At 40.4% G+C, this 17213-nt stretch overlaps 2 protein-coding genes and 1 long non-coding RNA gene across 4 annotated transcripts; 2 read left to right on the forward strand and 1 right to left on the reverse strand.

Annotated features, from left to right (window-relative positions):
• Positions 1 to 23: 23 nt before the first annotated feature.
• LOC5508687 (39S ribosomal protein L22, mitochondrial) lies at positions 24 to 8494 on the forward strand. The gene is made up of 6 exons (XM_048733457.1): positions 24 to 134; positions 223 to 256; positions 3096 to 3240; positions 3892 to 4035; positions 7066 to 7135; positions 7732 to 8494. The coding sequence occupies exons 1-6, from the start codon at positions 104 to 106 to the stop codon at positions 7950 to 7952; spliced, it is 645 nt and encodes a 214-aa protein (XP_048589414.1). The 5' UTR covers positions 24 to 103; the 3' UTR covers positions 7953 to 8494.
• Positions 8495 to 9331: 837 nt separating this feature from the next.
• LOC5508688 (T-box transcription factor TBX20) lies at positions 9332 to 17047 on the forward strand. 2 transcript variants are annotated; one of them, XM_048733780.1, is made up of 8 exons: positions 9332 to 10010; positions 10495 to 10659; positions 10800 to 11037; positions 12720 to 12993; positions 14415 to 14573; positions 15225 to 15301; positions 16346 to 16608; positions 16798 to 17047. In XM_048733780.1, exons 2-8 carry the CDS (start codon positions 10554 to 10556, stop codon positions 16956 to 16958), a joined length of 1278 nt encoding a protein of 425 aa, XP_048589737.1. In that variant the 5' UTR covers positions 9332 to 10010; positions 10495 to 10553; the 3' UTR covers positions 16959 to 17047. The 2 variants fall into 2 exon arrangements, with proteins under 2 accessions (XP_048589737.1, XP_001629268.3); XM_001629218.3 differs by lacking the exon at positions 9332 to 10010 and having other exon boundaries at positions 10037 to 10659.
• On the reverse strand, positions 10649 to 11722 carry LOC116615650. The gene is made up of 3 exons (XR_007314033.1): positions 11549 to 11722; positions 11085 to 11154; positions 10649 to 11002 (listed from the first exon to the last, which is right to left on the reverse strand). It is a non-coding gene; the product is annotated as an uncharacterized LOC116615650 (long non-coding RNA).
• Positions 17048 to 17213: the final 166 nt, after the last annotated feature.

A 17213-nucleotide genomic window follows, 5' to 3' on the forward strand; every position in this document is an offset into this window, starting at 1 on the left:
TCCGGCTATCTGCTTGTTTATTTATTTTTTCTTTTTTGCATTGCTTACTATCTGGTGGGGAGCCTGTGGAGGACGAGTCAGGAAGGACTGGGTTATTTTCAAGATGGCGGCCCTGACTGGGTTATGGTGCCGAGGTATAAAGTCACTATTTGCAACTATATTATTACTATAATATTGTATTTCATGTTTTGTTATAACATTGTATTTTGTTTGCTTTATCAGGTAATTTGCTAAATGTCGTATGTAATCAGTTGAGGTAAGAAATCATAATCGATGATTCATAAAGGCGCGATATCGAACTTTTCTGGCACTTGATGTTTATACAATATTTATCACTCATCTAAAATCGCATATAAATCAGATATTTCTTCACAGGGTTCTTGTATCAGATATTTAGTCGATATTTTAACAAAGCTCACAAATCTAACTTCTGATATTTATCAGATCTTCTACCCTTAGATCAGCCATAAGGATAGACTCCCCGGCGTAATTAATCGATGAAAATCGATCATCGGTTTGCCAATCGATGATTAATCGATATTCACACGAAGATATTTCTTAATTTCATCGATTATCATCGGCTGTCATCGATTGACTACCCTGGCTTCGATATTATTTCATAACATTCTCCTTGGCCAACAAATATCGAAAAATACGTTTACTGAATGACTGTCGTTGCGATTGTTGATAGTCATTAGTGGAGCTATGATTTGTTTGGAATTTGGCGGTTGTCGGAGTTTGCAACCTTGTCTATTTTATATACAGAAGGCGACAGGATAAATTCGCAGCGGCTAAAACAGCTTAAAATGGCAAATAATGGCGGGTTTGAGTAGCAGCAATGTCAAGCTACTGTTTTATTTTCAAATCAGCATATTTATTTCAACGAGATTTGTTCGCTCATACAAACTCTGTAATAAACATATACTCGCCGTGAGCCTGGGCTACCTGTGATTAGTGGAGCTATGATTTGTTAAATTAATAGAAATGCTCTTTAATGTTCTGCTCGTTTTGTCGACAGAGATCATAGCAGGCCGCTAGCTTCACTCATCTTGCCACCCAAGCTCGGCTCGGATTACGCGTTTACTCTGACAATATAAATGGCATTCATTCTTTTATTCAAAGATCCACAAGGGTCCGTCAAAGGGAAAGGGGGTGGGCCAGCGAAGCCTGGAAAAGGACCAGCGACATGTTTCATTACAGCTAATCTCTGTTATTATAATCTGTATAATCAGAGAGGCTTATAACTCTGTTGCTGCCCGTTTCAAAAAGGTATCATTAAGGGCCTTTAACAATTAACGTATACTAAATAAATGATACATTTGTACTCTTTTATGTTCTTTGCGATCATTCAGATCATATTTAATGAAAATCGATGAAAATTGATTAACATTGATATTAATCGATCATGGTACCATCATCGATTACTAATCGATGAAAGGTCACAAATTCGCAGATCTTCGATTAACCATCGATTTCCAATATTAATCGATTGATTAGCATCAATTGATTTTGATTGATATCGATTTTCATCGATTATCGGTTTCATTGATTAACTACGCCGGGTAGACTTGTTCTACAAATGTGACAGTCAAAGTAGATTTTGTAGTTGAATATCCGATAATATCGAGGGGTCCAGCAGAGAGAACAAAGGAATCTCTATAGATATCTAGTAGATTCTAATAAGATAATCTCCGATGATATCGGAATATCGAGGGGTCCAGCATAGGTGAGGGGAATATCTAAATAGACATCTAGTAGATTCTAATAAGATAATCTCAGATAATACCACAATATCGAGGGGTAAAGCAGATGGAAGAAGAGGATCTAAATAGACATCTAGTAGATTCTAATAAAATAACCTCAGATAATATCACAATATCGAGGGTCCAGCAAAGGGAAGAAGGGTATCTAAATAGACATCTAGTAGATAATAATAAGATAATCTCAGATAATATCACAATATCGAGGGGTAAAGCAGATGTAAGGAGAGGATCTAAATAGACGAGTAAGTACGCAGCTGCTTTGTCTCCTATTATCTTTGTTCAACAAAGGAGTTCTTTTGTCTCTATTCTTCTTGTTCTTTGTGTCAAGGTGTGGATATTGTTCATTTGCCCAATCAAATTGCAGCTTGTAAGAGCTGCGTACTGACCCAAATAGACATCTAGTAGATTCTAATAAAATTATCTCCGATAATATCACAATATCGAGGGTCCAGCAGAGGGAAGGAGGGTATCTAAATTGACATCTAGTAGATGATAATAAGATAATCTCCGATAATATCACAATATCGAGGGTCCAGCAGAGGGAATGAGGGTATCGGTATAGACATCTAGTAGATTCTAATAAAATAATCTCCGATAATATAACAATATCGAGGGGTAGAGCAGATGGAAGGAGAGGATCTAAATAGACATCTATTAGATTCTAATAAGATAATCTCCGATAATATCACAATATTGAGGGGTAGAGCAGATGGAAGGAGAGGATCTAAATAGACATCTAGTAGATTCTAATAAAATAATCTCCGATAATATCACAATATCGAGGGGTCCAGCAGAGGGAAGGAGGGTATCTAAATAGACATCTAGTAGAAAATAATAAGATAATCTCCGATAATATCACAATATCGAGGGGTAGAGCAGATGGAAGGAGAGGATCTAAATAGACATCTAGTAGATTCTAATAAAATAATCTCCGATAATATCACAATATCGAGGGGTCCAGCAGAGGGAAGGAGGGTATCTAAATAGACATCTAGTAGAAAATAATAAGATAATCTCAGATAATATCACAATATCGAGGGGTAGAGCAGATGGAAGGAGAGGATCTAAATAGACATCTAGTGGATGATAAAAAGATAATCTCCGATAATATCACAATATCAAGGGAAGAGGATAGGAGAGGAAAGCGGTCTAACCACTATCTAATAGCACGTAATTAGAGGAAAACAATGATAATATGCTAATCTCAATATCAGATATCAGTGATAATGTTTGATATCGCGCCTATCTCATTCTCAATGTGGTGTTATGCAGTGGAGTCTAATACAAGCAATTAGATCAGCATTCATTAGGTTTATTTTATTTCATTTGCAGGAACCTAGCCCTTGCCCAAGGACCCGCCGCTAGACTCCACACAAGTGTGTCACGTCCAGCTACCTTTTCCATCAGCCGTGCTGTTTGGGGCAAAACACCGGCAGAAATTGAGGAAGAAAAAGGCGTTCCTGAGCCAGAGAAACAGGTTGGAAAATGAGATTGTGAGGCATGAGTATATCATAGGCAGCCCCTTGTCATTCTTGTATTGGCCATGGGGAGACATCCGTCTTGAGCTGCAAACAGCCTCTCTCTCTTCTCCCCCTGCCCCTCTATGAAGTAGCTGAGGATTGTATATAATTATCTTATTAACTTTCTTAAGTTGACTCATACTTAAGTTAATTTTCTGTTACATTCCTTATAAGGACTAGCTAAACTTCTTTGGGAAATTCTTTGGAAATTATGAAATGGAAGAATGTGTTACCCTGTGTCACCTGAATGTTGTGTTACCACCAAATTTTGGTTTGACTGTTTTGGTGTGATTTGAGTTCTTCAAAAATGCAGCTTTTTAGTTGACAGTGTTATTTATTCAATACACCCCCTTTCCCCCTTTAACAAAATTGAACACCTTGAACATTCATGCACTCTGTGTTAGCATTACATCACACACAATATTCCTATGTGTGAGGAAGGGGGAGTCTGGGAAAATAATGACACATTCTAGCACACCAAATTGTTCCACAATAGGTTTTGACCAGGAATGTAACTAAGTAATATTGAGCTGGTTTAGGAAAACGGAACTGGTTTCAGAAATACCAAAGGGATATTGAACTGCTTAAACACATATTATCATCCACAGAGTATACACCATTGTAGACGGAGTGTGAGAAGCGGCCCAAGGAAAATGAACCTTGTGGCTCGGCAGATCCGCGGACTGTCTGTTACTGAAGCCATCAAGCAGATGGAATTCTCCCCAAAGAAAGCAGCAACTACTGTGAAAGAGGTACTTGTACCAGCACTGCATTATTAAATAGGGGAAGAATAAGGAATCTTGTAGAAATAGAAAAATCTGAGAAAAATTTGAAAGTGGGTGGGTGGGTCAATGCCAACTTGGCAAATAAAAACTAAATTGAAAAATCAGAAAATAAATGACTTAAGGTCCCTTATGCTATTGTCATCGCCATTTAAAAGCACAGAAACACACACAAAAAACAAGAAAATAAGATAAAAAATCAGATTGAGAGAAAAAAGTAAAAAAAAGCTAGTCATAGTGGTGTCTGTTGAATCAGACCTAGAAGTACTGGATAGTCGGACTTTATCTTCCTCGTGTTAATGCTAGAGCAGTGTACACTGGGTCCTTATTGTGTATGTGGTGGTCCTTATTATCTGGGTCCTTACTGTGTATGTGATAGTCCTTGTAGTATCTGGGTCCTTACTGTGTATGTGGTGGTCCTTATTATCTGGGTCCCTACTGTGTATGTGGTGGTCCTTATTATCTGGGTCCTTACTGTGTATGTGATGGTCCTTGTAGTATATGGGTCCTTACTGTGTATGTGGTGGTCCCTTCTGTGTATGTGGTGGTCCTTATTATCTGGGTCCTTACTGTGTATGTGATGGTCCTTATTATCTGGGTCCTTATTGTGTATGTGATGGTCCCTTCTGTGTATGTGGTGGTCCTTGTAGTATCTGGGTCCTTACTGTGTATGTGGTGGTCCTAATTATCTGGGTCCTTACTGTGTATGTGGTGGTCCTTATTATCTGGGTCCTTACTGTTTATGTAATGGTCCTTATTATCTGGGTACTTACTGTGTATGTGGTGGTCCTTATTATCTGGGTACTTACTGTGTATGTGATGGTCCTTATTATCTGGGTCCTTACTGTGTATGTGATGGTCCTTATTATCTGGGTCCTTATTGTGTATGTGATGGTCCCTTCTGTGTGTGTGATGGTCCTTGTAGTATCTGGGTCCTTACTGTGTATGTGGTGGTCCTTATTATCTGGGTCCTTACTGTGTATGTGATGGTCCTTATTATCTGGGTCCTTACTGTGTATGTGATGGTCCTTGTAGTATCTGGGTCCTTACTGTGTATGTGGTGGCCCTTATTATCTGGGTCCTTACTGTGTATGTGATGGTCCTTGTAGTATCTGGGTCCTTACTGTGTATGTGTTGGTCCTTATTATCTGAGTCCTTACTGTGTATGTGGTGGTCCTTATTATTTGGGTCCCTACTGTGTATGTGATGGTCCTTGTAGTATCTGGGTCCTTACTGTGTATGTGGTGGTCCTTATTATCTGGGTCCTTACTGTGTATGTGGTGGCCCTTATTATCTGGGTCCTTACTGTGTATGTGATGGTCCTTGTAGTATCTGGGTCCTTACTGTGTATGTGTTGGTCCTTATTATCTGAGTCCTTACTGTGTATGTGGTGGTCCTTATTATCTGGGTCCTTACTGTGTATGTGATGGTCCTTGTAGTATCTGGGTACTTACTGTGTATGTGGTGGTCCTTATTATCTGGGTCCTTACTGTGTATGTGGTGGTCCTTATTATCTGGGTCCTTACTGTGTATGTGGTGGTCCTTATTATCTGGGTCCTTACTGTGTGTGTGGTGGTCCTTATTATCTGGGTCCTTACTTTGTATGTGGTGGTCCTTATAATCTGGGTCCTTACTGTGTATGTGGTGGTCCTTATTATCTGGGTCCTTACTGTGTATGTGATGGTCCTTGTAGTATCTGGGTCCTTACTGTGTATGTGGTGGTCCTTATTATCTGGGTCCTTACTGTGTATGTGGTGGTCCTTATTATCTGGGTCCTTACTGTGTATGTGATGGTCCTTGTAGTATCTGGGTCCTTACTGTGTATGTGGTGGTCCTTATTATCTGAGTCCTTACTGTGTATGTGATGGTCCTTGTAGTATCTGGGTCCTTACTGTGTATGTGGTGGTCCTTATTATCTGAGTCCTTACTGTGTATGTGGTGGTCCTTATTATCTGGGTCCTTACTGTGTATGTGTTGGTCCTTATTATTTGGGTCCCTACTGTGTATGTGTTGGTCCTTATTATCTGGGTCCTTACTGTGTATGTGATGGTCCTTATTATCTGGGTTCTTACTGTGTATGTGGTGGTCCTTATTATCTGGGTACTTACTGTGTATGTGGTGGTCCTTATAATCTGGGTCCTTATTTGTGTATGTGATGGTCCTTATTATTTGGGTCCCTACTGTGTATGTGGTGGTCCTTATTATCTGGGTCCTTACTGTGTATGTGGTGGTCCTTATTATCTGGGTCCTTACTGTGTATGTGGTGGTTCTTATTATCTGCGTCCTTATCATGTATGTGGTGGTCCTTATTATCTGGGTACTTACTGTGTATGTGATGGTCCTTATTATCTGGGTACTTACTGTGTATGTGGTGGTCCTTATTATCTGGGTCCTTATTTGTGTATGTGGTGGTCCTTATTATCTGGGTCCTTACTGTGTATGTGGTGGTCCTTGTAGTATCTGGGTCCTTACTGTGTATGTGGTGGTCCTTATTATCTGAGTCCTTACTGTGTATGTGGTGGTCCTTATTATCTGGGTCCTTACTGTGTATGTGTTGGTCCTTATTATTTGGGTCCCTACTGTGTATGTGTTGGTCCTTATTATCTGGGTCCTTACTGTGTATGTGATGGTCCTTATTATCTGGGTTCTTACTGTGTATGTGGTGGTCCTTATTATCTGGGTACTTACTGTGTATGTGGTGGTCCTTATTATCTGGGTCCTTATTTGTGTATGTGATGGTCCTTATTATTTGGGTCCCTACTGTGTATGTGGTGGTCCTTATTATCTGGGTCCTTACTGTGTATGTGGTGGTCCTTATTATCTGGGTCCTTACTGTGTATGTGGTGGTCCTTATTATCTGCGTCCTTATCATGTATGTGGTGGTCCTTATTATCTGGGTACTTACTGTGTATGTGGTGGTCCTTATTATCTGGGTACTTACTGTGTATGTGGTGGTCCTTATTATCTGGGTCCTTATTTGTGTTCGGTTTTCCATGTTAGGTGTTACAGGAGGCACAAAACACGGCCCAGAGGAACTATGGCATAGAGGATAAGGAAAACTTGTGGGTTGGTAAGTGATGCTAAATGATATTGAGGATAAGGAAAACTTGTGGGTTTGTAAGTGATGCTAAATGATATTGAGGATAAGGAAAACTTGTAGGTTGGTAAGTGATGCTAAATGATATTGAGGATAAGGAAAACTTGTGGGTTGGTAAGTGATGCTAAATGATATTGAGCTTTGATCTGACAATAAGCCTAGAGAGGAGAAATAGAGTCAAACTCATGGTCATCACACTATACTTGCTTGTTATTTATTTTATTTTAAATTGCTTACCGCATGCTAGCCGTTAAACACCCCGTGTCTGACTTGCATGACGGAGTTCAGTAGGCCATGAAACAAGAGCAATATGAAAGTTCAGTAGTGAGTTAACTCACTTGAATCACGGCGAATTTCAATACATCCTACATTAAAAAGGCACAATTCTTTTTTTTAAATTTATAGTTGGCGAGTTGTATTTTAAAAAATGATGAGAGTTTTTTTTAATATCCAAAACAAAACCAAATAGGGTTACGCAGTTCAGTGTTTCAGTGTCACGCAGTTCGAATGTTTGGACTCTTTAACTTGAGTTCACACCAGCCTGAGCTTACTTTTCTCTCATCCTCCAGCTGAATCGTATGTCGGCAAGGGCAAGTACTTCAAGAAGCTCCGCTACCACGCCCGGGGCCGGTTTGGAATCGAGCATGTGCATTACTCGCACTATTTCCTGGTGCTGCGAGAAGGACCACTACTGGGGAAAAACAAACGACGCAGACTTAGACACATGACAGAACTCGAGGAGATCCGTAGACACCCTAGGCGCATCCAAAACTCCTTGGCTTGGTGGTAGAAGGGTTAGATCATTAACAACTTGGTTAATAATAGCTTTTTTCATACCAGGCGTTTTACTTAAAAAGACACGAGTTGCATTTGAAAATCCGACTAGGAAAAGAAATAAGGAGTACATAGTAAACTAGATTTGGTAACCCCCCTATCCACTGTAATCCCAAATTGTAAATCTAATTCAGTTTGTTACTGTCGAATGAAAGTTATGTCGCAATAGGAAGTTTTAGCGAGGACATTGACAAACGCTAGAGGGGGAGGGGGGGAAATATATATATTAGGTGTTTTCACGTCATAGTTTGGAGGAAAACGGTTGAAATATGCCAGACAGAAGCATTGCCACATGCTGATATAGACTTTGGCATTGTTTTCCTTGCTGTCGTCCTTGCTAAAATTCCGAGCTGTGCAGACTCGCCGAAATTCCCAAAACTGGATTAGTGGTATCGTGGTTCGTGTAAAGCAAAACATTCAACACTGCAGTTTTCCTTTATCTCCGAGCATTATGGTCGCAAGGTGTAAATGAGACTATTAAATCGAAAATTAATGACATTATTATGATATTTTTGTTTTATCTCACAACCCATCGCCACTAAGGTTCGTTTTAAAAATTTTTAAAAGCATGAAATACCATTTATAGTCACGCCTCTGTCATCAGTCACGCCACCGTCACGACATCTCACGCTCTTGGGACCATGACAGCCCATGATCCCTTGCGCTACTAGCTCGTTTGCCATGGAACCAAGAAAGCCCATGATCCATTGCGCTACTAGCTCGTTTGCCGTGGAACCAAGAAAGCCCATGATCCCTTGCGCTACTAGCTCGTTTGCCGTGGAACCAAGAAAGCCCATGATCCCTTGCGCTACTAGCTCGTTTGCCGTGGAACCAAGAAAGCCCATGATCCCTTGCGCTACTAGCTCGTTTGCCGTGGAACCAAGAAAGCCCATGATCCCTTGCGCTACTAGCTCGTTTGCCGTGGAACCAAGAAAGCCCATGATCCATTGCGCTACTAGCTCGTTTGCCGTGGAACGAAGAAAGCCCATGATCCATTGCGCTACTAGCTCGTTTGCCGTGGAACCAAGAAAGCCCATGATCCCTTGCGCTACTAGCTCGTTTGATTCCTGCCCACTGCACGTGGTCTCTAACCCACTTTAACTTTTATAAAAAAAACATTCTGGTTTGGGGGATTTCCCTTGTTTTCTCATTCGATTGACTAATTTTCTTTAATTCATATACTTGAGAGCGCAGATGCTAGTGCTTTTGTATCTCCATACTGCCAACACTTCCGAGTGGATACCATTTGGGCCCGTTATCGGCTCCTCCCCCGAATAAGCGCCCCCCCCCCCCCCCCCCCCCCCAAACATGACTGAAGAAAAGTATCGAAAACTGACAACACTAGCCGCCGCATCAAATCCTTGAATTTGGGAGGATTTAAAAAAAACGTGATTGCTGTCGCAGCGAAGTCGCCTCAGCTGTCTAATCAATGAAAACCGGGCTTCTTAGGACAAACTAGGAGCGTGAGGGTTTCTAGTCTCACTTTGCGATGCGACCAGCCTTCTTTGTGTGCATCGCATCGCACGATTATCATCATCATCAGCTCAGCTAGAAATCGGGCCTACTCCTCACTAACCGGTGGTGACCAAATTACACGACAGCACTCATTCACTCATACCGGAACGGTAAGCTTGTAACTAGTGGTAAAGCGGAAGCGCCTCGCATGTGACATGAAAATTCAAACAAGCGCTGTTGTTGTTGTTGTTGTCTTTTTACTATTACTTTAAAACTGTCCGATCATAAACCCGGAAGGATTATCATAACAAAACATTTTTTACACTCAAAGCTCACAAGTATTTGTTTAGGGGGAGGGCTCGTAGTTGTAATAGTAGTATTATCCCGTAAATGGCTTCTTAATTTACAGCGTTTATTGGAACAGAATTCAGTCTAACATTTTCGTATGACAACGGTGGTATTAGTGTAGTGTAATATTATATAGTATATGTAGCAGACGGGATTCCGTGCAAGTTTCGTCCAATACCTGCGTGGAATTCAATCAAGTATACGTTGTGGAGTAAGTGCTGACTGCTAAATCATCCCACTGTTTGTTTACCCCTACTCAGCTTATCGCGATGACCTTCGTAACATCCACTTCACTAAACGCGTAACGTTACTCTCCAAATAACCACTCCTGATTGGCGGAGCGCATCTCCGTCTCTGAGCCTACTACTTGTTATCACCCCATCACTCGTCGAGCTCGCAGTATGTGTATATATTTCTGTAGGTGTTGACGCGTGTTTCTTGCCTATCCCGCATGCTGGAGTTGCAGTCGGAGATAAGGCGGAAATCATCGGAGTTCTAGAAGACGTCAGTTACGCACCGGCGCTAGAGAAGGAAGCGTGTGTTCTTTCGCGGTTTAGTTATTGGCGCGCCGATTTGGTTCACGCACTCGCCTTCATCTCTATCTCATCTCCTACCATTGGCTCGCCCTTAGTGCAATCCCCACACCACTCATCGCACTCATTAATTACCGTTTATAGCTGTTTGTTTCTCGCTAGTTGGGAGTCTTCAAACGCACTTTAGCCACCTTGGAGTGCTCCATTGGCTCCATTGTGCGATGGCGGAAAAACGTGAAGTTACTTCAGCCACAGACGCCAAGTCGAGCCCTCTCTCAACGCGCGCTACCGCCTTCTCTATCGCTTCTATCATTTCGTCCAGTGAAGGTAAATGTATTTAACCGCCTCTAGTACTCTAGGGATACACAATACTTTTAAGGTTAAATCCAGTCGAAGTGAAAACTTCATGTGTGTTCATCTAGAGCTGATAACACAATCTGACATTTTTTTAAAATTCGTCTCTGTAGATCTGAAAAGAAATCGCGAGAGAAGCTCAGAAAGCGAAAGCCATCGTCCTCCATCATCATCACCTAAGCGGTTTAAGACTTCAGAGGACGAAGAGCCCACTGCGCAAAGTTTCGAGAGCGATGAGATCCCTGGCTCGCCCGAGGAGCTGGATTGCGCTGAGATGTGTCTGGAAGGACGGGAGCTCTGGGGACGCTTCAATGAGCTAGGCACAGAAATGATTATAACAAAGTCAGGGAGGTAAGAACTTATTCAACTGTGTCATGTGAAGTATGCTGAGAACTTACCCCGTGTGGGTGGCTTGAGGTCTTTTGCGATAGCAAAACGCTCGCGCGAAATCTTGCTTTCCGTTCAAAACTAGAAGATATCGAAGAATGAGAATGTTCGTTAAGAAATGTTTCCAAAACGTGCACCTATGTCGAGCCTAATTTCAGAGAACGATTTGTATCGTTCAGACTAGAGACTAGCCTTGGCCAACTTGTATAGTTTGCCCATTTACTGGTAGCGTGTCATTATTTACCTCAAACTATTTTGTTTGGTCTGTGGAATGATAAGGTGTTAACCACTCGAAGTAATCAATTTAGCTGGTAAAGCAAACAGTTTATTGTATTAAAACAGCTCTGTATGCGATTACCTACTAAACGAATACAATTGAACAGACCTGTAATTGATCCATGAACAATTATCAGATAAAGAACGTGAAGCACATCTCACTCCCTTAAGAAAAAGTCAGTTTGTTAGTCCTTCTAACCTTTCTAGGTGCTCTAATCCGTTCGAGTTATTCGCTTAGGTGTTGATTGGGGCAAACAGCTCTAGCTTACACTGTAGACTCGATAGCAGTACAACAAAATGACACGGCTTGATGTTATCTGGCGGACCCCATTGCAACGAGTGTCACGGCATTTAGGCAGCCATGGGATATCTCATCTGCTTTGCTGATATACCAACATGCTATCACTCGCAACCGCGTAATTACTCGCAAGTTACACAGTGAATATTGAGAATAACCGTAGAAGTATGTCAAAAAGAGACGGGAATTTCTCGTCTGAGAAATCTTTATGTATTTTACTTAAAAGTGTCTGGACTCAACACCGATCTGCTTATAACAGCATTCGTCTTAGTGTTCGGAAAAGTAAAACAAAAACAAAAATTATGTCTATGAAGCTAATTTGACAATCGTGAAGGGTAGATATTTTCTTTTTAATAATTCTATATTACCGTTGTTCAGCTTCTTGTTAATTGTTTAGGATAAAGTACAAATGGCGATTCTTCAAGACCACCGTTTTTGTAACTAAAGTGATCCGAAAATGGTATTCTTCATACACGAAGGGTATAGTATTTCCAAACATTGATGTGTGATTTTACTTTTATTGTTTGTATCTTAAACAACCCCTTAAGAAGTGATGCAAGCCATACATCTCGGTATCCTTTAATGTCCAGCCTTTTGCTTGAATTGAGATTTCGAGATTCTAAACTGCTTAGGTCTTGACTGCAATAACCGACCCTTGGTTATATGTAGAAGCATCTTCCCTTGACGAAATGTGATAAATTCAAATCGACAAGCAATGGCCAACGACTAACTTGTGCTTTTATAAAACGGCACCTTTACCTTTCGGAAATCTTTGAATAATCATCAGCATACTTAACTTGAAAGTTATATTATTCAAATATCTCTTCGACTTGTGGGGCTGCAAAAAAGTTAAAAAATGTCCATTAAAAGACAAGATTTAGTATAATACGCAAATTGAGTTAAAAAGAAAAAGAACCAACCCTTCAAATACAAAAACATTTCAGAGACAAATCTGTTCGCAGTAAAAGGCATTGATTGATATATTGAAAGGTTTATACCTAATATTTATGAATTTATTTTACTAGCTTATAATAATTTGAAGTTTCTTGTGTGATTAATTTTGCAATTCAAGGCGGATGTTCCCAACGTTGCGGATCTCCGTGAGTGGTGTCCAGCCCAAAGCCAACTACATGGTTCTGCTGGACATCGTTCCCGTGGACGACAAGCGGTACCGGTACGCGTACCATCGCTCCACGTGGCTGGTGGCAGGCAAAGCTGATCCGCCAGCTCCAGTCAGACTCTACATGCACCCTGACTCACCGTTCACGGGGGAACAGCTGCTTAAACAGATCATCTCGTTCGAGAAAGTCAAGCTCACCAACAACGACACAGACCACAATGGCCACGTGAGTAGCCACACGAATAACCCTTGTTATCGGTGTATTGGTTATGTTTGCTGGGTGTGTTAATGGTTTGGTAGTATTATAAATGCCTGTAACCCTGTCTGAGGATGAATTTAGTCAAGCAGTAGCTAAAATTGAACTCGTCTATTGATGAGTGAAGATGACGAACTTTCGATGGACATAAATACGAGTTTAAACACACTGCCGTAGTTTGTAAGTTAAGAAGCTGCTTTGAATGGAGACTGTCAACGACGCTACCATTCACCAAGAACTAGTTCATCCTAAGCGTTCTGCTTTATGCTTTCGGACACTTTTTTAGTTTGGTCGATCTTTTAAAGACGTAATGAAATGTTTGTATGCCATTTTCCCATTAGAGCGAATGGATAATGTTTTTCATAACGAAAATGTTGTCATCTATATCTATTGACAAGTTTTTTTCTCTCTTTATTGTTCTCGAACCCCGTGTTATTGATGAAATCTCTACCACCATTACCTTTTTCCCCTTACGGTCGTCATATGTTACGAACTAGGTATATGAAAGGCTTGTTAGTAATGACTGCAAGCCACATGCTTACTTCATCTACTAGCCGTCAACATTATCCTTAGAATTGTTTCACCCCATACTTGATATCAATATCATCCATATTTTTTGGTAAGAAAACAATTTAGGTTAATTGAAAAAAAAGTTACATATGAAGTAGTTTCCAATATTTCTAATATTTTTTCTCAAGCCTTTGCAGTGACAGAACAACCTTTATGATAAATGATGTTTGATTTGGAACAGATGTAGTTTAAACTGCCCATCCAACTTTTAACAAACACATTTGGCAGGAACCTCAAAATTAATTACTTCATTTAGATCTTCCAATTATGTCAAAAGCAGTGTGTAAACGTGAGTCCAGTGTTTCGCATACAGAAGCTTTCCGTTTGACCTGTATCTGCATTGTTTATGCGCTACAGAAAAGACTCCTAAGAAAGGTCACACGTCACTTTGGAGAATCCTGAATTTTCCCATGGAAGTTTTCCTGAAATAATGAGAGTTCCTCCTAGTCGATCTTAGTTTTGGTTGTTTCTCTGATTTATTCGATTATCCTGGTAACTAAACTTTCCATTGTACTTACCTATTGCATAAATGAAATACCAACAACAGCTCCGGGTGTTGAAAACCTCAAACAAGGGGATCCTAATTTTTTTTATTATCACAAGGTAATTTTCCGCATTTGTCAGTTAATCGAGTCAACTTGAGTTTTCGGATAAAAGTACTTTTGAATAAGCAGATGACCAAACATCACAGTGAAGGACGTTTTATAACAAGACGGCTGTAGGTTTCACGCCTAGGTTTGTTAACTAAAGTTTTGTTACTCTACGCCTTTGTTTGCTTGAGATGTATGATGATGTTAACCCCACTATGTTTTATTTTACAGCTTATTCTCCATTCGATGCATAAGTACAAGCCCCGTGTTCATCTTATGAGAAAGCGGGACCACACTGCCTCGATTGTCAACCTCAACTCAGAAGAAGTGAAGACGTTCACCTTTCCTGAAACATCATTCATCGCAGTAACTGCCTACCAGAACCAGCTTGTAAGAGAATTCGCTAATTATGGTTACTTTTTTGTAACAGTACTGCATCCAAAATTCGAGATTTTTAGTCGGAATCCTGAATATGAAACGCCAGACACTGATACCCGACTCTGAATTTTTCTTGTCTTTATTAGGACTTCTGGGCTGGTGCCACTTAATAATGGATAGAGCGGTATATTCTTAAGGGCTTTTGATGCTATACAAAATATCATTTTGACGAAGCACGACTTTCACATCGCTCAAAAAGGTTCACAGTGTGACTGGCATAGCACTCATTTTGTATAACGTACCACTAGAGTGTGATGAAAAATCGACGCAGAAGCCAGAAGAGTGAAAGTCAACCGGAAGCATACAGAGAGGCTATATGTTTTCTTTACTTCGTTTTGACATTTATCCTTCCGACCTAGTCGATTGTCGTTACTTTAGTTAATTTATCATTTTTCCAAGTCATTTACTTGTAAGAGCGTTTTTTGATGCCCAATCAAGCAATAGTTTGTGGGTATAACTTTTAAACAATATGATGATATCTTCAATAATAAAACGTTTTCTTCCCTATCTTTTGCTTTATTTGTGCTACATTCTGCTCACAAGTATTGCCACAATAGATTGAGAATAGAAAAAAATAATATATAGCATTTTTTATATTTACAGATAACCCGGCTAAAAATCGACAGCAATCCATTCGCCAAAGGGTTCAGAGATACAATGAGGATTATTCCGGTGCAAAGGTAAGCGCTCAATCCTGGAAGTTTCCTTATCCTAAATAATCGTCAATTTCAGCTTTCTCACGTTAACATATCCTTTCTTTCTCCCACATTGTGTTGTTACCTTACCTTCCCATGTCTTTATCTACCTTAACCTACACTAACTTACATTAACTTAACTAATCTCTCCTCGTCTTAACTTGTCTTGCCTCACTTCAACTTACATAGGATTTTCATTTTACCTCATCTAACCTAACTTCATCTCATCCTACCTCAACACAACTCATCTAAACTCCGCTCCCCTTATCTGAGCTCCCCTTCACTTATCTAGGCTGAAACATGATCTTACTCTTTTTATGTTACCTTATCTTAATCTAAACTCACCTCACATTCCTCGTTTTCCCTCACCTCACATTATCTCACCTTGCCTTATCTTTACTAATCTCACCTCAACCCAACTCATCACCTTGTTTTGCCTTTTCTTACCTTACCTCACCTTACTTCACCTTCCATCCCATCACCTTTCTAAATCCTACACCATCCACCTAACCTTATGTCACCTTACCCTATGTCACCTCACCTTATGTCACCTTACCTTGTGTCACCTCACCTTATGACACCTTACCCTATGCCACCTTACCTTATGTCACCTCACCTTATGCCACCTCACCTTATGCCACCTTACCTTGTGTCTCCTTACCTTATGTCACCTTACTTTATGTTACCTTACCGTGTGTCGCCTTACCTTATGTCACCTAACCTTATGTCACCTTACCTTGTGTCACCTTACCTTGTGTCACCTTACCTAATGTCACCTTACCTTATGTCACCTTACCTTGTGTCACCTTACCTTATGTCACCTTACCTTGTGTCACCTTACCTCATGTCACCTTACTTTATGCCGCCTTACCTTGTGTCGCCTTACCTTATGTCACCTAACCTTATGTCACCTTACTTCACCTTCCTCTCCATCACCTTTCTATACTTACCTCATCTACCTTACCTTATGTCACCTTACCTTGTGTCACCTTACCTTGTGGGTAAAGTATAACATTTCTCTTGTCACAGGGAATGTAGCAGTCATAGCACTGGCTTCAGCTCTACCGTAATACACTCCAGTCCAGTCTATATCCCTGTACCGCGGATCATCTCACCTACACTAATACAAACAGACCACAACAGTTCAACGACTCTAGTTCGAGCAGACCACGACGCTTCAACGATTTTATTCCGAACAGATCACGACGCTTCGCCGATCTTAATCCGAACAGACCGAGAGTCTAAGCTTGACTCGTCTTGTTGCCAATCCTGCTCCTCATTGCGACAAAAAAGTAAGCAGAACTATGTCTCCTCGCTTGCGGTGAAGTATTTAAAAGTAACTTAAACCTCTATACCATTATGAGTAGGAATGGGTTCAGCCTTGCTTTTCAAACATTGATATTTACTCCTTTGTCACAGTAATGTCACTTAAACAAAAAAGTCACAGGTTTTTATAACCTGTAATGTTTTTGCTTTTTCAGGTGCGTTCCACCCCGTATCTGTGGTCAGTGGTTCATCGTACCTGCATTTCTCCTCCACGTTGGCTCCCGAGTCACGTCTTTGTCTACAAACGAGTCTGCTCCCGCATGTTAGCATTCCCTCTACTTGCATTCAGCCCTCGGCCCACTCGAACAGTCCTTGATATCTTTATGTAAAGTGTTAATATTAAATGTAAATATATGTTTTATATATATTGCCGGAATAAAATAGAAACATGGCGTTTTGACAGTAGAATGTTCTTCCATTTTTTTATTGTCAACATGTTCGCATTTCCTGGATTGTATTAAGTACTACAGCTTAAATGTTTACACTTTTTCTTCATTAGAAAGTCAAAACGAATCACACCCCGAGAGGAAAGGGAGGAAAGGTTACAGTGTTTTTCAGGACAGGAATATTT

Source organism: Nematostella vectensis, chromosome 10, assembly GCF_932526225.1.
Source record: "Nematostella vectensis chromosome 10, jaNemVect1.1, whole genome shotgun sequence".
NCBI lineage: Eukaryota > Metazoa > Cnidaria > Anthozoa > Actiniaria > Edwardsiidae > Nematostella > Nematostella vectensis.

Excerpts from the sequence above, each read along its gene's own strand:
- LOC5508687 (XM_048733457.1), top strand. The coding sequence starts at position 104 with ATGGCGGCCCTGACTGGGTTATGGTGCCGAG. Across the intron at positions 135-222 it reads GACTGGGTTATGGTGCCGAG|GTAATTTGCTAAATGTCGTA; the intron begins GTATAAAGTCAC and ends TTGCTTTATCAG. Across the intron at positions 7,136-7,731 it reads TAAGGAAAACTTGTGGGTTG|CTGAATCGTATGTCGGCAAG; the intron begins GTAAGTGATGCT and ends CTCATCCTCCAG.
- LOC5508688 (XM_048733780.1), top strand. The coding sequence starts at position 10,554 with ATGGCGGAAAAACGTGAAGTTACTTCAGCCACAGACGCCAAGTCGAGC. Across the intron at positions 11,038-12,719 it reads ATTATAACAAAGTCAGGGAG|GCGGATGTTCCCAACGTTGC; the intron begins GTAAGAACTTAT and ends TTGCAATTCAAG. Across the intron at positions 12,994-14,414 it reads ACACAGACCACAATGGCCAC|CTTATTCTCCATTCGATGCA; the intron begins GTGAGTAGCCAC and ends TTTATTTTACAG.